This window comes from Perna viridis, chromosome 8, assembly GCF_037379345.1.
Source record: "Perna viridis isolate PV_CMFRI_1.1 ecotype Kerala chromosome 8, ASM3737934v1, whole genome shotgun sequence".
In the NCBI taxonomy this organism is placed as follows: Eukaryota; Metazoa; Mollusca; class Bivalvia; order Mytilida; family Mytilidae; genus Perna; species Perna viridis.
The window spans coordinates 23,585,375-23,607,488 of NC_142452.1; the positions used below are offsets into that span (position 1 = coordinate 23,585,375).

The window sequence follows — 22,114 nt, forward strand, 5'->3', positions numbered from 1 at the left end:
ATATTTCACAGTGATTAAATGACTTCTTTTCCAAACTTAATTTATGTCACTCTTGTATTTTTCCAAAAAATGAAGGTAATTACCAGATTAACATCAATAACAAAATAACATTCAGCAGACATACATCAGTCAGATATAATTGAAACACTTATAATGCAATAAATAAGGCATTGCATGGATCTTGTGTGTATGTGAAACTTTAAGGTATTGAAATGAATAATTATTTAAGCCCATTACTGGGCGTATAATCACAGGATAAATCTAAATAAAAAACAAATTTATTGTGTAAAGTAGAACATGTGTGTTAGACAAGAACTCCTCCACCATCATCTTACTTGAGGATACAAGACAAATTTAAAGCATCTCATCAATGAAATAAACATGATGTTCAGTATTCCTTCTTCACAAACAATATGTCTTCTCAATAGCTTGTAAGTTGAGCAAACCTGGGCATCAGCTAACACAATGTAAAATTTCTCAATAGAATTGCAACAGCAGTTACAGATTTATACCTGGCTGGGTCTGTCTCATTTAGTCTTGGGTTTCATGTTGTACATTTTTTTTCACTTTATCCTCCATGAAAATCTTAAACTATCACTTAATAGCAGCTTCATCATATTCTGCAAATTAGGCATGATTACTGCAGTGTTCTTCAGAACTTTGGGATCTGGCTTTGGAATACTTATGTCCATATTTTAAGAAAAAAAAACTTTTCAGTGTTACAGGAACTTCAAAATCAAACACTTCATCACAAACCTACAAATATAAAATAGTATTGAAATATACTTCTGCTATTTTAGCAAATACAAGATTTGTATGAGGCTTAGAACTACAGGTAAACATGGACAGTGCCATGCATATTTCCTGGTTGAAATTTTCTCTATCAATCAATAAAGTTTTTGTCATGACATTACAAAATTAGTACCAGTAAGTCTTATTACTGCAACAATTAAAAATCCTTTGAGCGCTATCTCACTGAGAGAATATTCCCTGCTTAGATAGGAATTATATTTTTTAAAACCATTAATATAGATTATCTTTCTTTTCACTATAAACAAGTGGACTTTAATCATGTTAAACTCTCTACAATTGACATTGTTAATATTCACTACCTTTCTTCATTTACATATTGTTTCTATCTCTTACGGTTTTCATCACAATGGCTATAAGCTCCAACAAAAATAGATTTCTTTTCTAAAAACTGCATCAAACAATTAAAATTTGCTACCAAATGACAAAAGCATCGCTTGAATTTTTAAGTTTGATATTCTGTCAATTTTATACTTTTTGGTCATTTTCCAGTTATATTCCTGGCACTGAAAATGGTCTTCACATCCAAGAAATAAATTCATCATTAGTAAATACATTCATTATTACATAGTTTATCATATGTGAAAATAAGTCTGAAAAAAAAAAACAAACAAAAAAAAGTTACAATTCTCAGCACTTTTTTTTTAAACATGGTACATGTACATAAAGTAAAATTGTGGCACCAAAAAGCAAGCTACTTAAACTGAAAAAAAAATAATACAAGTACATGTAAGAGAAATTATTAGACTAATTTATATTGATTCAAGTTTTAGAGAAGTAATTCCACAATTATGTATTTACATGAATGTTATATTTATACAATTAAACCAAAAGTCAGGGTAATAAGCTTGAAAAATAGCACACACACACACTTTTTTTAATTTCTTTTTAAATCATAAAAAGATGTGAAATCCAAATGAATATGATATTACTACAATAAAACATAAAAAGAAACAGCTGCACCATGAGTACAGGATGTGCCTGTCTCCAAGTTGGAGGGAGTTTTTACAAACAATGTGTAATATTATGCTGTAATACTGTATTGGTGTTACTTTATAGCCTAGGAACTAAACACATTGTTTTGGCTATCAAATCTAATCTACAACTAAAGATACATAATACAACTTAGAGATAAATGCATGTGTAGCATGCAAAACAAACCCTGCCCATCTCTCACACTATTGGCTTATTTTATGTTGACTTCTCACAAAGTTAACAAGGTGTTGTAAAGATACAGTAGGACATGTGAAAAACTAAAACATTAAAAAGTCCCATAACACCGAAACTAAAAATCAAATTTTCTTGAACAGCAGACCATGGTAAAAATAATGAAGTTGGAATTTAATTGTACAAGGCGTTCATAAGTTACTGTCCAAAGTGGAAAAAAATCTCATAAAATTATGATAAAGTCAATTACTCCAAAAAGAAAATTAAAATAGAAATTTCACTCAAATATATACAGACCTTCAAACAGTTGTAAACAAACAACTGTGTTCAGTTTGAAGTAAATATCGAGAATATGGCAAGACATGTAAGACTTTAACCCTCCCCTTTTTGAAAAACTTTTAAAACTAAAACTGTATTTTTTTCTTCCAAAAGGTATACAGACTGTTAGACCACTATCATAAACAACAGTGTGTTGGTTGAACATGGTGTTTTCAAATTACGATGTGACATGTTATTTAAAAGGAACAGACAGACAGACATGTGTGTACCCTAAAAGGACATGTCTGATGGTCAAATAAAAAAATGACAGAAATCATACCATGACATAAAAGGTACATCTTAACAGTTTACTTCATATATTAAGGAAATTTCTAACTAAACTATTTATTGAGAAAATTTATCCCTCACAAATTAAATTTGAAAGAAAAGATTTGACAGCGATAAGAGAACCACAAAAAGAACTCAGCTATAAGAAAAACAAGATAAACTGGGAGCAAGCCAAACTTCAATTTGCATTTTCCTTTGAAGTTGTCTGACAATAATTATATTCTTTCCTGCATATCTACATACACCTTCCTTCATAATTCCTTGAACTATTTAGGGAGGAAGTGTGCTTTCATGATTTCAACAAATAAAGCTCTTCAGTTGGATTATCTCCCTTTTGAGCTGATAAATATTACAAATCTGCATGTTTTACAAATGATGCCCAAACTTCCTAAAAATACTGTACAAGGTTTTAACAAGTGAAGTTTTTGTAAGTTGGATTCAGGGTTTGAAATTAGCAGCTGTCCCTTAAACTTTGTTTTGGGTTTCAAAATGTTTGCCATTTCTCTATAGAACTATATAAATATTAATGCAGACTATCCAAATTTGAACTGTGGGCTACCGAGCAAAGAGTTTGATATAAAACCATGGAATTATCTCCCTTTAGATTTAGAATACTACAACAATCTATTATCCCTTTATACACACCTTCTTACAATGTCCAAATTTAATATTCATTCATTCCTTTTCAGTTGTGGTTAAGCAAGTTACTGTTGAATCTGTAAGCATCAAACATTCACCCTCAATCCATATCAGACAAGCAGTAAACGTCAAATGAATAACTGAAGAAAAAGAAAAAGAAGACATGGAAATGCTGCAAAAAAAGTACATGCAAATACAGTCTTCAAAATTGGAACCAGCCCACCAGCCAATGCTGGTAAAATAGTGGTTGGCTTGCAGAAATTTTGCTTCCAAGCCAATGTAGCATATATATAAAATTATTTTCAGATTAAGGGTAGGGCTTATTGTCTGAAATTTAGATGGCAAAGACTTAAATAGACTATTAATCAAAGCGCCGAACACGTTGAACCTTGGAAGTCATGAGCAGGGTTTGACACCAACAACAGTAGTCTGGTAGTCCTGTTCAACCCTAATTTTAAAGTGAACTCCTTGGAATAAAATCATGGTAGTCCTATGGGCTATCTAAATTCCTATGAAGTTTTATGGTTTTTGAATAGGTTGTGTTAATTTGTTGACATTACATGTACAAAAAAATTTTTAAATATATATTTTTTTTTATTTTAACCTTTTCATTATAGCGAGCATCCAGAAGTAGTTTTATAACATATATCTTTAACTTAACACATAAAAATGTTTGATAAAGATCATCTCCTTTTGGTCTTTCGTAATTTGTTTATCTCGTAAAAAGAAATGAATATAGTTTAAAGAAGTTCAGGAAATATATGTAGGCATCTTTCAGAACTGTTCAGTTCTACTGGCTATTCCAATTAAAAAATCTAATCATAACCAGTCACAGAAAAAATACAGCTTTGATGTATTGTCCAAATCAAAGCATGGCTTTCTAAGATAGGAAAGGCTTTCATCAATAGTCAGTTGAGTCTAAGTAAGATTAAGGAAATAAAATATCATTATTGAATAGATTGTTTCCTATTAATTATCAAAATTACAGTTTTGAAAGCAGATGGTTATCTCATATTAAACATATTTTTGATGAGTGTGGTATGTCAAACATTTAGCACAACCCAGATGATTATTCAGAAAAATGGTTAATACCTTGTATTTAATTAAGAATGAAAGATCAATTTCCACAAAAATTAATATGTCAAAAGGTTTATGCTATAGACCTTTAAAAGCCAAATTAAATTTGAACCTTATTTATCTATATTATAGTTAAATTTAGCTATTACTTCATGTAAATTTATAACTGGAAATCACTGCCAACCAAAGGAATCAGGAAAATGGCAAGGCATTGAGAGGGAGAATAGAAAATGCCATCTTTGCGATTCCTCCTACATCGGGGATGAATTACATAATAAATTGACATGTCGATCTTTTGACACAGAATAAATAGGTTATTACCTCATTTTTGTTAAAATGGTAGTAACATTATTAAATTTGGAACACCTTTTAATAGTGAAAAAAATGTAATTTTAGAAAAAAAATTATGGAGATTTATAAAACTATAAATGTGAGAGTCAACCCTCCTGGTAAGCATTTATTTATCTATTTAACTAATCTTCGTTATGATATAACATAACACATGCATTATAATTATGTATATTTGTTCAATGTATTATCTTCTCTGTAACCACATGTATGTGTACAGTTAATGAGAATGAATTCATTCATAAAATCTTCAATAGGCATTTGTTTACATAATAGGTTATGTGAAAAATATCCTGCCTTCCATGAAGGACTGACATTGCTCCAGAAATGTACAAATTATTAAGCAAAGATAAGAAATTTGTTAATTAGCCAGTTTATTGAAGAAATTATAACACAGCGGAAAACTTCTTTTTCCCCTTTTGATGAAATGACCTGAAATAAATTGTAGCAGCTGACCAGAAGGCACGAAAATGGGAAACTGAAGATCTTGTGAAACAAAATAAAGGTTGTGATAGGTTAAAGTGAAATTCAATTATGAATTATTTTCATTTTGAAAAAAAATTGGGGGGTAGGTGACTAATTTTCAATACTTCTTTTTGATTTGTTTTGGTACATAGAAAAATGTGGTATGAACATGAAGCTAAGATATTGTAGAATGAGTAACTGAAGGTTTTATTTCAATACTCACAATACTTTTTTTTTTTCAGTTATGATCATTTAAAGTCAAATTGTTATTGCTGATTCAGTAAGTACAAGATCTTGTTGCCTGCAACGTGTTAATGTAATATGCAAATCACTTGTAAATTTTTGTCCCTGCAGGGACATTCATGTACAATACAGAAGGCCACATTCTAACACTCACAGTATGCATGAAAAAGTATGGCTTTTTGTCCATTTGGCTTAAGCCATAACTGTATGGTAGGTCATTGGAATCATGCTTTGTCATTACAGGCACATGAAAAAATTACCCTTCTCTTTCAAGGGGAAGGGGTAAAGTGGTTTAACCTGTTTTCAGTGCAGCCTATTTCCAGTGCAAATACAAATTCAGATTTGTTTGTAAAAAAGAACAAGGGCCTATGTAAAAATGTATGCGGATCATGGTTCATCAATTTCAGGTCAAAGGATGGTTACTAACATGTTCAAATCAGTTCAACATTCCATATATGGTATAATATTCCTTTTATAAGTTTGCCATTGTGATTTACTGAACACCCTAGAAATCTTTGTATGCATTCAAATTAATTTAAAATTTTAACATTGATCTTCAACCTACATCTATAAAATAAGTCAACAGAACTGATTAATGGTTTGCCATGAAGGATGCATTCCTCACCTAAGTCAGATGATAATGAAATGTATGCATGACAACATGCCTTTGCATCGGAATAATGGTTGTCAATTGCCCTTGTCATTCATCCATTCGTTAAGTAGGTAAGCATTTACAATCATAATAATTTTTTTTTTTTCAAAATTGAAAAGAAGAATATCCAGATTATATGTAGAACAAAACATGTTCATCAATTGTTGTTTTTGGATTTTAATTGGAGGCTAAATATTTTGACCACTGGAATGGGTTAACCAAGGATTTTTATAGTAGCAAGCACCACGAAGCGGTGTGAGCTCTACGGTTATTACATATACTATCTAAATTTCCCTTAAGGTTCCCTAATATACTAACGAAAAAAAAGTCATGTCCCGGAAGTAACAAAAGGTGACTGTCCTTACGGAGAAAATTCATCACTTCCTTAAACCAAATAAAAGTACATGGGTTAAGATTACGTTTCAGTAAAAATAAATTCATCTTTTCCGATACTTTTCGAGTCTTTATTATTTTTTTACTTTTTAAAAGAAGTGAATATGATGTTTTTCTTTTTAAAGTTCGGGAAACACATGGATGTATGTACGTCTCCACTGTTCCACTGTTGCTGTTAAGAACCTAACCCGCCTTGGAAAATATATAATTCTGATTATATTATCAAAATCGAAGCATAGTTTTTCTAAGATAGGCAATCATTTTCCTGTTTAGAATTTGCAGCTGTCGTCTGAATTTTGTTTATGTCACATGATAAGTGTAAAATATTCCCACCATCCGTGGAGAACTGTAATATTTTCGGTATCTGTACGGATTGATCTGACAGGCCAAAACTGAAATGGATGTTGATAGAGATGCCCTTAAGGGATAGAAAATGTAAAGTATTGTAGGTGCTGTAAAGTTATCGACTATTTTTAGAGCAAGGGGAAAGGGGGATGGGTTTGGAATTTTTGGAAAAAAATTAGTTATTCATTTATCGAAAAAAAAACTCCCCCATTAATTAACAAGTCAGATTTTAAAATAGAAATATTAATTTCGCTTGCTGTTTAATTATGAATAAAAATATTGCACTTGCGAAGCAAATATTTTTACCCGGATAGACCACCCCTCTTTGTAATGCCCTTTATTATTTTTACGAGTCTCGCACAGACGGTACATGTATGGTAAAATTCACGGTGCTCGCTGATTAAGGCAATGCCTACCCCATATTAGACTTTATATTCAATTCCATCATGTCCTTCGGCGTCTTCGGTCAACCCACTACAATTATAACCTAAGGGCCAAGTGACAGTGTTTGTACTTCTGAATCAAATTTCTTCCCTGAACCATCCGTTCTATGAATTTCAAAGTATATACATAGACATTTTGTCTTTCAGACTAACAAAGCAAAAACTAGGCCTAATTGACATATCTCTTTACACTATAATTCTGTTCCTCTACTTTCATTTTGTTTTTCCCGCCAAATACATACGTTGTCAGAGTCGTTACCGGAAATGACAAAATTTCCGTAATATTTCTCAAAACCGAAATCTGGGACTAATAATCATCCCATTGTAAGTCCCATTTCAAAATTATTTTCAATTTAATTTACCTAGATTTTAAATCAAGAGCAGGGTTTTTCACAAAATCAACCCCCCCCCAAATATAGTAATTTTGCTCGGCCTATAATAAGGGTGACACAGGATAAATTTAAATGTTATCACATCAATTTGTTTGCTCCAATGTATTGTTTAACTCAATATGATGTCAGGAAGAGCAGGGATTTTTCTTTCTGTATCAAAAGTGGACGACACAGATTTAATATTGAACACATTTTAGATTATATTTCACTATTCCGTAAGACCCTACATGGAGTATGTAATATAACATATGGTATATACTGTAGTATTTTTTTTAACATATAAACAAAATAAACAAAAGTGTGAACATATTCACACTGCAACAACAAAAAATCGCATTAACATTCAGTATTGAGACATACATTGTATACAATTAAGACTTTGGCTTGCCATACGAAAGGCTTTAATGACAATTTTGAAATATTGGCAATATATAATAGTAAGTATGAATAAATTTGATGAATTCATTAGTTCACGAGACTTTATAACATTTTGATTGTTTCATAATTTTGGCAAATTGATATCCATATATACGCCTAGCAGTGTTGAAAAATTGTATTTGATCAAGCAGTGAAACTCATCACCAAGTTTGTTAACATTAATGCAAAGATTACAATCCCTCAGATCTATAAATATTATAGAATATTCCAGTTTCAATACGTAAATAATTATTTACACTGAGGTCAAGACATCGGGCGAAATGTACATAGACACAACTGTCATGTACATTCACAATCACATTAAGTAGAATTCATATATCATTATTTTGCCAGTTTTGTATAAACATCACTGGTAAATTTCTTATTAATTTTGCAAATACAATCAGAATTTAAAACTTTTTGATCATCCCAATATTATATAATAATTACATTCGTATAAAGTATTCTTTATTTCCAATAGCCGCCCCGTGCAGGCCCGGGTGTTAAAAGAATAGGCCTGCAGCAGCGCTAAGCTTGTCGTAAAAGGCGACTAAATAGTGCTCAGAAACCTAGCCGGGGGCTAGGGCGCTGTGCCCACAGAGCAACTGGGATGTGTGCCCCAGGTGGTGGAATGGGGTACCCCTGGCGTGTTACATGCTGGGGTTGTCAGGCTATAATACGGAAAACCTGACCGCAAACCATAGTGGTGCACCGTGTTGGGAAAGATGCCACGTTCCTCGCACGTTAAAGAACCCTGCTGTGGTATTCGATAGGAGTAGGAACCTTTGCGCTCCGCCACAGGAGGCTAAATTGCCCGACCTTACCCATCTCCCTTTTTCCAGTGGCAATCAAAATTTGTCGACCCTATTATCCTTCTGACCCATCCTTTTTTTTCATTTCATGTTCATTTTATCATCCATTTCATGTTCATTGTCTGAATATAGCTGAAATATTGCTGCTCGGACGTTCAACCCTAACAAACAAACAAACCATAACATCATCGTTTCATTTTTTCACCCATTTCACGTTCATCGTCTGAATATAGCTGAAATATTGCTGCACGGGCATTAAACCCAAATGAATGAATCAATCAATCAATCTAGATTTAGTGTACAACCGCAAAAGATAAATCGGGTTCTGTTTAATGAGATTTTTATAAAATACTTCCATCATGCATATATAGAGCGAAGAGTTGCCTTTTTCATTTTCTGACAAACGGTTTATCAAAATCAATGAATCATGACTTCATATCCTTTATAAATGGTGATCCTTTTATCAGATACATTTATTTATTTGTAAAAGTTCCAGTTCTGCTGTTATTGTTGAAAAGGTAACAAACATGAACTGAAAATTACTAATTCAGGGCCGGATCCATATACTTTGAAAAGGGAAGGGACACAGGGTCGTAGCCAGGTTTTCTGAATGCGGGGGGATGCGAACTGATCACTGATAAGCAATTTTAATTGGTTATTTGGTATGATTTCTCTTTAAATACAGGTTTTGATGCAAATTAAAGATTGATTTTCAAAAGGAGGGGGTGCGATCGCACCCGTCGCACCCCCAGGCTACGGCCTTGGGACAGTCGATGTTCCTCTGAAAATATTGCTGCTCGGACGTTAAACCCCAACAAACAAACAAACAAACATTTCCAATAGCCACTATCCCCGTGCAGGTTCGGGTGTTAAAAGAATAGGCCTGTAGCAGCGCTAAGCTTGTCGTATAAGGCGACTAAATAGTGCTCAGAACTCTAGCCGGTGGCTAGAGCGCTCTGCCCACAGAACAACTGGGATGTGTGCCCCAGGTGGTGGAATGGGGTACCCCTGGCGTGTTACATGTGGGGATTGTCAGGCTATAATACGGAAAACCTGACCGCAAACCATAGTGGTGCACCGTGTTGGGAAAGATGCCACGTTCCTCGCATGTTAAAGAACCCTACTGTGGTATACTCCCAGAGTAGGAACCATAGGGCTCCGCCACAGGAGGCTAAATTGCCCGACCCTACCCACCTCTCCCTATTTGCAGTGGCAATCAAAATTTGTCGACCCCATTGTCCTTGCGTCCCATCCCTTTTTCATTTCATCATCATTTCATACTCATTTTATCATCAATTTCATGTTCATCGTCTGAATATAGCTGAAATATTGCTGCTCGGACGTTAAACCCTAACAAACAAACAAACAATCTTTTATCAAAAATAACATGTCGCAAGACTCACACCATTCTAGATGTTATAAGAATATTAATGAAACCTTTACATGAAAATATAATACCCAGATATTGAAAATCAGTGATAACATCTAGGTTTTCACCATTATGATATTTAAAATTCGTACAATTTGTGTCAAGTCTAGATCTTGAACATATTAGGGGACGACCATTTGCTATTGATTGGTTGTGTGTGTGTGGGGGGGGGTGCTAGGAAGATTTTTTTAATAAAAATTTTAACCCTATTGAATGTTTAAATAAAAAAAAAATGTATGTTACCATATGATGAAAATAGAAATATCATAATATCTTAGTACTGTACACTTTTTTCTAAATAATTTTCAGAATAAAGGATATACATACCTAATACTGGAAACTTTGATGATTACACACAGAGTTATACTATGCGGGAATACATACTATTATGTATCAATTGAGATTATTATGCCACACCAGTTACTAATGAAAGACAAGTATAGGCTTTCCAAAAAAAGCTTACTCACCGATATCTTTTCATGCAATTTTGTAAGTTAACTAGATGCTTGTGCAGTAGGTCTTACGTGACTTACAATATCATACATAACGCTGTTGAAATATTTTAGGGTATTTCAGGCGGAAATAAGTTATAATTAAGAGTCATCTTTAAGTATTTAATTGCAACTTAAAGATAGTCCGCGAAACCAAGTTTGCATTGTTGGGCAATAGATTCGGCTTTTACTATTTAAGTCGGTATGCTATAAGGAAGTTCTACATGCATACTTAACTTTTTGTTTGATACTGCATGTACTCAGATGTGTTTGGCCGGTTCGAGTTGTTGGGTATACGTAAGTTATTGTACCTCATATAATAGAAGTACATTAATCAAGAACACTCATTTTCTACAATAAATTCATAAGAGAAATATATACAAAAGGGTCAAATGATACCGATTTACATAGTCTTATATTTTGATTATATTAAAGTTATTACCACAGGTAAGCATGTGTATCTCTATGGTCATCTCAATATAGGTAGCCAGTGCAGATTGTCAAAAAATTAAGATCTATTCCATAACCATTATATATACGACATTAAAAATGTTTTACATTTTCTTTTTCAGAACCACATCTACAGGAAGGGTTTGAAAAAAGATTGGCTTCATACAGGTCAAAGTTAAGAAATGATGCTGAACATCTCAGTTGAGTTAAGATTATATTCAATTTCTTTGTGCCATAACAGTAATGTTTTGGCATTACACGTCGTACAATCCGGTACCTCTTAATGCATTTTTGGAAACGCCAATTGATTTAGAATTTCGTACTTTTGGATCAAGACTATTCCATCGCCTAATTGATTATTTGTAGTAGAGAGTCGACAATAAGGTATATATAATAATGTCATCTTCTTCACTTAATGGATAAGCCCTTAAACTTTGAGTCTTAGCAGGAGTGATTCTACATGAATATTCAGGTGCATCTTGATTTTGTATTTTATATTAAAACATTTGTAACCTTCTATACATACGTCTATCAGCCAAAGATTCCCACCCAATGTCGGTATACAAAGTTTCTAATTTAGTTAATACTGGTAATCGTGACATAATTCTTACTGCTTCCAATCTCATAGTACGTTGTGGTGGCACATTAAAATTTGATAAACCTCCACAAATTCTATATCACATCTTGCCATTGTGCACCTCTTAATCATAACTTATTTCCATCTGAAAGACTTGTTTGGGTGTTACTTGATGCAAAACATGAATGGACTATGTCATTGGGTCGTAAAGGAGGGTCCATTTTCTACTTCCAACTCCTCTGAAACCACTGAATAGAATTCAATGACATTTTCATATTTTTTATCACACAATGCCACTGTGACCCTCTTAATATTTGGTTTCTGGCAGGTGGGGTATGACAAGAGAGCATAATTTGGTCACAGGTTTTTCACATACATTAGTCTTTTTGTAAGACCAACACTACACCAAGAAGGCGCGGTTTCTGTATTTGATAAAGGGAATAGATAGATTTATTTATCTATATTTGTATGGCAAATATGTCAATTTAAGACAAGAACAATTGACTCAAGTTGAGCACGCTACACCGAGACCACTGATACCATCAAGGCGTTTCTTCTTATGAGGAAGCAAGCCATATAATACACGTATTGACAAATTATCATAAAGGCAAAGTATCATAAAGAAAAAGTATCATAATTAAAGACAAACTAACATGAAGACCAACTATCATAAAGATCAAATATCATAAAGAAAAATGATGTACTTGTTTAGCTTGAAAAAAATCTGCCAAAATTTCCATGTAAAAGAGGTGCAGCATACAGAAGATATCTATATTTTATATCAGTTTTTACTCTTTTTTCTGATTACTTACTATTACTAATTGTATAGCAGCTATTTTGCCCTAAAATTTGCATGTGCTTTAGTTTATTAGTGCTTCTGCATTTAGGTATGTCTTGTATATACGTTTTATGTGTATACCTGTATGTGTAACTAGTGCTTCTGTATATATGTACACTATATTTCTTTTATGTTTTATTGTTTATCTGTAAGTGCAACTGTATGTCATGTTCATGTCACTGTCATCATCTGTGTCATCATTGTCTATGTTGTTGTAGTTCATTGACACTTGGTTTTCGTGTGATAATTTGAGTATTTCAGTTAATCTTCTTAGTTTGTTAACAAGGTTCCACAGAGGAAGGTTGGTGTTGATAATGGGGTTGTGGTCATAACCGCTTGAGAATAAGGGGCCCATAAGGGGTATATACACGAATTTCATAGAATTTTTTAACAATTCAACCTCAGTAAAAGCATAGGTATATCTATATTGTTCCACATTAGGGACCAAAAATGGCCTGAAACAAGCATTTTCCTAATGTCCCTATAATAAAAAATGAGTAACAGTACATACATTTGTTTTACTACAAGGTGCCATGCCACAAAAGGAAGACTGGGACTAATTTTTGGGGTTGTACCTTGAGTGTAGTAAGAATTAAAGGACCTTAGTAAGCACGCTCACATACCCTATGCGTTCCCATGTTGGATACTCAAGTAAATTTGTTTGTAAGAGAAATACATGTAGAAAGACCCCGATAAAAAAGGAATAAGTATGTTTTCAAGGCTTTAGACCTTTATGTTCTAACTCAATTCTTTTACTCAGAATGGTAGTTTCAAACTCCAGACTGTGATTCTTTGAATTTCAGTTAATCCAAAACAAATATCATCATAGCGGAACAAAACGTACACTTGACCTGTAACTAATCATGGTGAACTTATATACCAAAAATAATGTCATAATCTGCAAGCGTTCAGAAAAAAAAGTCCGAAAAACGGTTATTTCTGTGAATTTAGCTAAGTTGAAGGCCTGTAATTTTGGTAAAAATCATCAGAGCAGAACCAACTACAAACTTGTCCTGTAACTTATCATGGTGAATTTGTATATCAAAAAACATGTCAACATCTGCAAGCGTTTAGAAAAACTTTTTCTGTAAATTTTGCTAAGTTCAAGGCCCGTAATTTCAGTAAAAATCATTGGAGGGGAAAGTTAAACTTGACCTGTAACTTATCATGGTGAACTTATATACCAAAAATCATGTCAATATCTGCAAGCGTTTAGAAAAAAAGTCCGGAAAACTTTTTTTTCTGTGAATTTTGCTAAGTTCAAGGCCCAAAATTTTATTAAAGACCATTGGAGCGGAACGAAAGTTAAACTTGACCTGTAACTTGTCAAGTTGAATTTATGTACTAAAAATCATGTCAATATCTGCAAGCGTTTAGAAAAAAAGTCTGCAAAACTTTTTTTGTTAATTTTGCTGAGTTCAAGGCCTGTGATTTCGGTAAAAAACATCGGAGGGGAACAAGTTAAACTTTACCTGTAACTTATCATGTTGAACTAATATACCAAAAATCATGTCAATATCTGCATGCGTTTAGAAAAAAAAGTCCAGAAAACTGATGATGGACTGACGGACGGACGGGTCAAAAACATTTTACCCTGCACAACTTTGTTGCTTGGGGTATAATAATGGACCAGCAAAAAGTATTCATTTTTTTATATTTCTAGATGATAAGGGAATGGATTGCTTTGAAACTGAACCACATGGTGCCATATCCCCAAAGGAAGCTTGGGTTTGATCTTGCAGGTTTTAACAGGAACCATTAATTAAGAAGAAGGGTAAAAAAGTGATCACTTCAGTTCTGGACAACTTTTTATCCTGTGTCAAATATCTAATCATAATCAAAAGTCAAAGCTGAGTCAAGTTTGAATGGTGTGTCTGTACTTGCCCCAACTGTTCAGGGTTCAACCTCTGCAGTCATATCAAGCTGTGTCATGTAAAGCCTTTCAATATTATATAATCAATTAAATCTTTCAAGCATAAAGCCCCCCCTCCCTTCCATGGGTCTCCCTGTGTGAAGACAGGTAGAATGAAATAAAAAGCATTTTTTAAAATTACATTTATTTGCAACTAAGTAGGTAACATTAAATAAAAACAGAATAGTTTATAGAAATAAAGTATTTATCAAAATGGATCACAGACTATATTTATACTGGACGGCTTTAATACTTGAACCACTCGTATTGGTGAAGTGGCATTGTTTTCAAAACATGAGCAATTTAGATCCACATTTGAATCTTCATCAAGATAAGAGAAATTTATATCACTTACATATCAGGAACAATAAAACTGATTTATCATTATTTTGTTAAACTTATTTGGATCAAACATTAAAGTATCTTTTTAGCTCAACATCTTACATAAATTGAAATAATAGTTTTATATGAACTGAAGAAAGTTTCAACTTTTTTCTTAAGGAAGAACAAATTTTCCTGTTTTAACAGCAGAATATCCTCCATCAGACACAGCTATCACAGTTATATAGACTGGTAACCCTGACTTTGTTGATACAGATGCTGGTATACCAAATGTCATACTGGTCTGGTTGGTTTCTTGCCATTGTATGATATTAACACCAGAACTTGAGGAACCTGCTGACACCTCGTAGAATATATCACCTGATGATGTAAATATCTGATCCCAAGACACAATGACTTGTTCATTTATCCAGGAAATATCCATGTTCTTGGTACCTGTAAAAAAATTAATTGATTTCATATCAATCATTTGCTGACAATAAGCAAAACAGATTTAGCATGTGCTTTTTTTCATTAAACCTTTTTTAAAGCAAGGACCAGTAGAATATGAAGTTTATATGTTGGAATTTGGAATTTTATATGAACACCAATGCAATTGATAATACAGAATTGGATTTGACTGTCTCAAATCCAGACTGTTACTCCTTTAAAACAAAAAAAGTGTGAGCAGAGCTCATTAAAGGATACCCCTGTTTCAAACCTCTGAAACTGTAAGTTGAAATATATTTAAAAAAAAATGTTAAACATAGGGTTGATGTTGTTAGAATCTTAAATTGCAAAGAGTGTGGCAATGAACTAAACATCATAATATAGCCGTAAGAATAGTTTATTACATCACATTAATTTTACCGGTCAAGTTTGTTTACAGAGAGTAATTTTCAGCTTGAGAAAAGAAACTTATAAATGCTTAAAATCTAACTACAAGTAAATTCGCCCCAAAATTAAATTGTCCCAGGACTAGATTTTATAAATACATATACTGGTTCAACACATTTAAAAAAATTCCTGAATGTTGGTATAAATTTGTAAGGATTAAACAGCTATTTTTGGTCGTTCATGCATGTATGCACAGATCTCTCCACTCCCTTTGGCCATTCATTGAGATTGGGAGCTCCGAGATCCGTTCATACTTGCATGAACAACCGAAAATAGCTGTTTAATACTATAATGGTGAGGTTGCATCAATGTTCATTCATTTAACTGTCAATATTTTAAAAAGTTGCATAAATGTTCATCTAACCTGATCAGGGTTGTATCAAAAATTCATTGAACTTACCATCAACACTAGGAGGAGTAGTATCAACAGTCAGTTGAGAAATTGCCTTGTCACTTCTTTTGAATAACTTATTAATGGCCTGTATGGAGAAGTTCTGGCTGATATCTGTCAAAGTCATCTTTGTAAAATGCGCATAAAGGACATCTTGAACATCAGCAAAGAACATAAGTTCGTTGGTGTCATCACCTTTATAGTTTACCTATAACATTAAAAATATTCATAATGGAAGAATAAAAAAAAATTCTTGTATTATTAGGCTGCTAAGTTTGTAAAAATTATATTTCTTTACCTTTTCAAAGACTTGACCCCTCCTACACAGACTATTATAATTAGTCTTTATCAATCAGAATACAATACGAAATTAATGGTAAATGATGCTCAGGGTATGCTAACCACTTAAGGTTGTTTCTTCATCTACACAACATAAATATTGGGACAAGTACATGTATACTAGACAAGAAAAAATGAGAAATATTGCTCATAAATCAAACAACAGAGAAAAAATTTAGCAAACAGCAAAAGTTCTCTGTATTCCATTATTACCCTGTATCTTTCAATTCCAATATCATCGGTGAACCCTGTCCATTTCATCCTGATATTGTCAGTAACACCTTGGAACCCTCTATCAGGAGTGTATTCTGTGTGAGAGAGAGGCAGCATAGATATTTCTGCTGTTTTTATGGAAGGTGGCTGGTCAGAGATTTTAACACCGTTTGAGGACAAGGTAGAGAACAATCCAGCCTTATTTTCACAATTAAGAGTTGTATAGATTATCCTGCCAGTCAGTACACTATATGGAAACTCCTTAAACCCTCTATTGTCTGTCACTGGAGTGTAGGTCATGAGGTCGTTTCCTCCAGGTTTGTAACCTAGTAAATAAACAGAAAATACAAATGTATATAAAATGTTCTAAGTAACAAATACAAGTTAACTTTGGAGATCATCTTTGGAAATATTCAAGAGAATACAAACTCTTAAAAGTCAAACAATCTTGTATTTCTAATCATTTTACATATAATTGTTTTTGGGGCTACATGTATTTTTCTTGTATTTTTGTTGAAGAATTGTATATTACCAACATGAGTTTAGAAAAATTATCTATAAGGTTTATTTTATGTTGTTATACCTTTTCTTAAACATATTTCACAATCTGCTGAAGTCCAGTGTATATATTTAGTTGATTTTAGTTCCTGACATTCCCTTATTTACATTGGAATATACCCACATTTGAATTCAGTTTTATCATGTGAATTAATGTCTGTTTTTGGTAGAGGTATAGAGGAGGGTTGGGGCTCAATCAAACTAGTTAAAACAAAGCCACATCAGTAATTTGCCTATCACTATAGTCAGGAATCTGTTGCGTGATCTTGAATTTTATACCAATTTTGCTGAACTGGTATTTTTGTCATATCAAGGGCTAGTTAAAGGCAGACTCTAGGTATTGTAATTTTCTATTCATTCATTCGTTTCAATTCTAATATCTTTTTTTTTTACGGGGATGGTAGGGACAAGTATAAATGCATGATATCTAGTATTTAATTACAGCATAACTGAGAAGACCAGTAAGGAATGACAAGTTTCAAAGAAATCTTAAAACTTTCTAAGTTTTTCGCAAAAAAAAAAAGACATAACAAAATGTTGGTCACTGAAATAGTAACTAACAAAATTGAATGTAACAAGTCATTTACACATTAATTTTCCCATTTTTTTAAATTGTGAGAGGGGGTAATTTACCCATTATCTATTTACCAACAGCCCATGTGAGATAACTCAATTTACCTATAGCCCACTGACACTGTAGTATACCAGACTCAAGATCTTCTACATCCCAGTTAGCAATCACTTCATTTAACTCCCAAGCTTCTTCATCAGTTCCTATAGAATTTAACATTTTATAAATCTATAAATGCTACCAAACAGATACTCAATGCCACATAGTTACACATAGGGCATACACATAGTTTGTAACTATAATACTGTTTTTGACAATTCAATAATGATATTGCATTATATGTAGTCAAATGTGAATTTACCAGTACTTTGCTTAAACAAAACCTCTTTCCAGTACATTCAAGCTTAATGCAGAAACTAATATGCAAAACTAAAAAGGAAAAATTTAGTTATCCTTGCTAAGATCAAAGTTATAGACTCTAAGACTGAAACCTGGCTTCAAGAAAATTCATCATTTTTAAATCTGTTGATGATTCTATTCCAAATTAAAGAGAATATAATTTTGTTGCATTTACATTGTAATTGCTAATGTAAATGTAACAAAATTATTTAGATAATGACAATATTAACAGTAAACATAGGCCAAATCAATAAAAAATTTGAATATTTTAACCACAATAGCCTATAACATGACAACTTTTTGATAAAATCTTTAGTATATGCAAGAGTAACGCAAAATTTTGTGGACTACAACCTTTAAGTTTTATAAGATAGGGCTGCAATGATAAACATGCCTCACAATAGAAGGGTGACCATATGATACACAACAGTATACTGGCCTATATATTTTCTTTAATTTGGAAAAGAATATTCAACAGATTTAAAAATGATGAATTTTGTTGAAGCCAGGTTTCATTCTTATATTCTATAACTTTGATCTTAGCAAAGATTAATAAACTTTTCCTCACAGGACATGTCCTACTTTACTATCTGCATAGGAATTTCATCAATTCTTAGAAAAAAAAGAAGTATTTTGATCTGTATTGTATTGTATTGTATTGAAACCTCAAACAATTGTAACATATAATATCGTGACCTAAAGTATCGTGATACCTTGATATCATGATGAATCATTTCATCCTTACAAGATATTGTATATGAACAGAGCTAGAATTCGAGCGAATTTCCTACCCTGATATGAATGATAATTAGTAATATCATTTTTTGAAAGAAAAACATGCAAGACTGCAAAATTTTATGTCTGGATTAATTCATCCACTTAACACAAAAATACTCCAACAAGTCATTTAATTGGATACTATGTTAATATGTTCACTGAAGCCTGAAATGGATATATTTAGGAAGCTTAAAAAGTGATAACTTATGAATGTATGGCAAGATTTATAACTTCAGAGATCAGATTTTACTATTTTCATTGTCACTGGGGTGCTTCACTTTATAGAAATGGTTTTGATGAACAATAATTTGGTTACAATTTCCAAACTTCAAAATGAAGTCTTTAAATCAAAACAATCCACAAGTTCATCTTTGTTTTACCACAAGCTGTCCATTTTCACATCAGTTTTTACCATTATTAAATGACCACCCCATAGTAACACAAAATAAATGCTACTTTCTCAATTACAACTGTAAATAATAAAAGTTTGGTTCCAAAAGAAGTTAACAGTATAAGCTTCAATTTTGAAGTCAAAAGTAAAGAAAAATTTGATAATTTAACAAACCTGTCCCATCATTGACAAATTTGATGTCTGGAGGTGTCAAGTCTACCAGTATGGGGTCGGAATAAGATACACCTTTTAGCCTTGCTGCATTTGTAGCAATTGTTGTCACATATACATATGTATTGTGAACTAGTGTTACATTGTTGTTAAAGGCAAAGTTCATCAGACCAACACTTCTGAAGGGCTGTATTTGTGTACCGCCAGCAGTGTAACCTGTAATGTAAATAGTAATGATCAGAGGTAAGAGTTCATTAGACCAACACTTCTGAAGGGTTGTATCTGTGTACCACCAGCAGTGTATCATGTTATGTAAATAGTAAGGATTAGAGGCTAGAGTTCATCAGGCCAAGACTTCTGAAGGGCTGATCTGTGTACCACCAGAAGTGTAACCTGTAATGTAAATAGTAAGGATTAGAGATAAGAGTTCATCAGGCCAAGACTTCTGAAGGGCTGTATCTGTGTATCGCCAGCAGTGTAACCTGTAAAGTAAATAGTAAGGATTAGAGACCAGAGTTCAACAGGCAAAGACTTCTGAAGGGCTGATCTGTGTATCACCAACAGTGTAACCTGTAATGTAAATAGTAAAGATTAGAGGTAAGAGTTCATCAGGTCATGACTTCTGAAGGGCTGAATCTGTGTACAACCAGCAGTGTAACCTATAATGTAAATAGTAAGGATTAGAGGTAAGAGTACATCAGGCCAAGACTTCTGAAGGGCTGTATCTGTGTACCGCTAGCAGTGTAACCTGTAATGTAAATAGTAAGGATTAGAGTTCATCAGGCCAAGACTACTGAAGAGTTGTATCTGTGTACTGCCAGCAATGTAACCTGTAATGTAAATAGTAAGGATTAGAGTTCATCAGGCCAAGACTTCCGAAGGGTTGTATCTGTGTACCGCAAGCAGTGTAACCTGTAATGTAAATAGTAAGGATTAGAGGTAAGAGTACATCAGGCCAAGACTTCTGAAGGGCTGTATCTGTGTACCGCCAGCAGTGTAACCTGTCATGTAAATAGTAAGGATTAGAGTTCATCAGGCCAAGACTTCCGAAGGGTGGTATCTGTGTACCGCCAGCAGTGTAACCTGTAATGTAAATAGTAAGGATTAGAGGTAAGAGTTCATCAGACCAAGACTTCTTGAAGCTTGTATCTACATAACTATAAGAGTAATAAGGTGAAAAGTCAGAATTAATTAAACAACCACTTTTAAGCACCCTGTAATGCAAGGTCAGAGTTCAACAGGTCAATATTTTCTGAAGCTTGCATACAGTGTATACTGAAACCAACTTATTATCTTGAATACTAATTTTAGTGTTTTATTTTGTCAATCTTTTTTCACTGCTATTTAATTTTGGGACCAAAACTCCCTCAAACCTGTACTCTACAATAAAAACACTTATTCACAGTGATTTATATTCATGTTTTTTTTTCTTTTCCTAGTGAAATTAGTGAAAACAAATCACTTGCAAAATTAGGTTTGATTTACAGTATCTCGATCTGCACTGGGTTGTGTAATGTAAACAAAAGTTTAAAGATCAAAGTGTATTTACTTGGCACTCATCTAATACATTCAGTTTGTATCTTGTATTCATCTTACCTATTGCCCATGAATAGTCCAATATGGGTGACTCTGGATCAATGAAACTCCAAGATCCATGAATAGAACTCCACTCATGTAAATAAACCACATGACCAATCACCTGACCACTGGCAGCAGTGGTTGTCAAGTTCACTTCCTGTACAGAAAGGTCATCAATAAATATCCCAGTTGTTATATCCATACTACCTACAGTAATGTTAGCCATGTTTTCTGTTGCTTTGAAGTAAAATGTGTGAAGATGCCAAGAAATATCATTCCGATCAGCAGCCCCATGTCCATCATTACGGTAAGGTTTTGTATATATCAAGAATACATGATTCTCATCCCCAAATTCAAGAAATCCCTCTTTATTTGGGCTGACAGAATCAACAGTTGGTAAATGACTTGAGTAAAATGAAATCTTGTAAAACTTTCCCCTTGTAACTTTTACCAAATTCTGATGAACACTTCCTCGGATGTAAAGGAATGACTGCCCATCAATGGCCAAATTGACATCAGAAGACACTATTCCTAAGCAAGATACACCGTTTGGTGTCCATGAAGACGGATGGTAACTATTGGATACCATGCAGATATCTGTTGTACTGATGTTTTCCCATCGTATCTCATCACCACCAGTGCTTTCAAACGATGGATTGTCGACAATATTCTCAGCATTATGTAGTAATTTTTCAGCGATTGGTGGCGTTTTGTCCACAATAACTCCATCTGAAATGCTTATAGAGGATCTCCTTCCTACCTCATCTATTGCATACACTTTACTATAGATTTTTTTACCTGAAAAAAGAAACATGCATTCTGAGAGTACTGTAAAACAATGCATAGTCCCCTACTGGCTGTTTATAACACTGACCCAAATACTACCTTGGATCATCAAGTATAAATGACAAACTGAGGAAATGACCTTGATTATGAATAGAATAAGGGATACGGACAATTGGACAGATTAGGTTTCAAATTCCAAACCAATCGAAATGAATA

At 33.2% G+C, this 22,114-nt stretch overlaps 1 protein-coding gene and 1 long non-coding RNA gene across 3 annotated transcripts in view; both read right to left on the reverse strand.

Annotated features, from left to right (window-relative positions):
- Nucleotides 1-260: 260 nt before the first annotated feature.
- Nucleotides 261-7,422, reverse strand: LOC148609867 (uncharacterized). Its single transcript, XR_015914629.1, has 3 exons — nucleotides 7,162-7,422; nucleotides 3,229-3,362; nucleotides 261-756 (listed from the first exon to the last, which is right to left on the reverse strand). It is a non-coding gene; the product is annotated as an uncharacterized LOC148609867 (long non-coding RNA).
- A 7,212-nt stretch (nucleotides 7,423-14,634) lies between these two features.
- Nucleotides 14,635-22,114, reverse strand: part of LOC148609868 (uncharacterized) — an 87,674-nt gene continuing 80,194 nt past the window's right edge. For both annotated transcript variants that reach the window (XM_088541348.1, XM_088541347.1), the window contains 6 exons: nucleotides 21,131-21,910; nucleotides 19,538-19,750; nucleotides 17,904-17,999; nucleotides 16,668-16,993; nucleotides 16,125-16,323; nucleotides 14,635-15,283 (listed from right to left, as the gene is read on the reverse strand). In XM_088541348.1, the coding sequence (XP_088397474.1) occupies nucleotides 15,003-15,283; nucleotides 16,125-16,323; nucleotides 16,668-16,993; nucleotides 17,904-17,999; nucleotides 19,538-19,750; nucleotides 21,131-21,910 (1,895 nt within the window). In that variant the 3' untranslated portion in view covers nucleotides 14,635-15,002. The remainder of the gene's footprint in view (nucleotides 15,284-16,124; nucleotides 16,324-16,667; nucleotides 16,994-17,903; nucleotides 18,000-19,537; nucleotides 19,751-21,130; nucleotides 21,911-22,114) is intronic.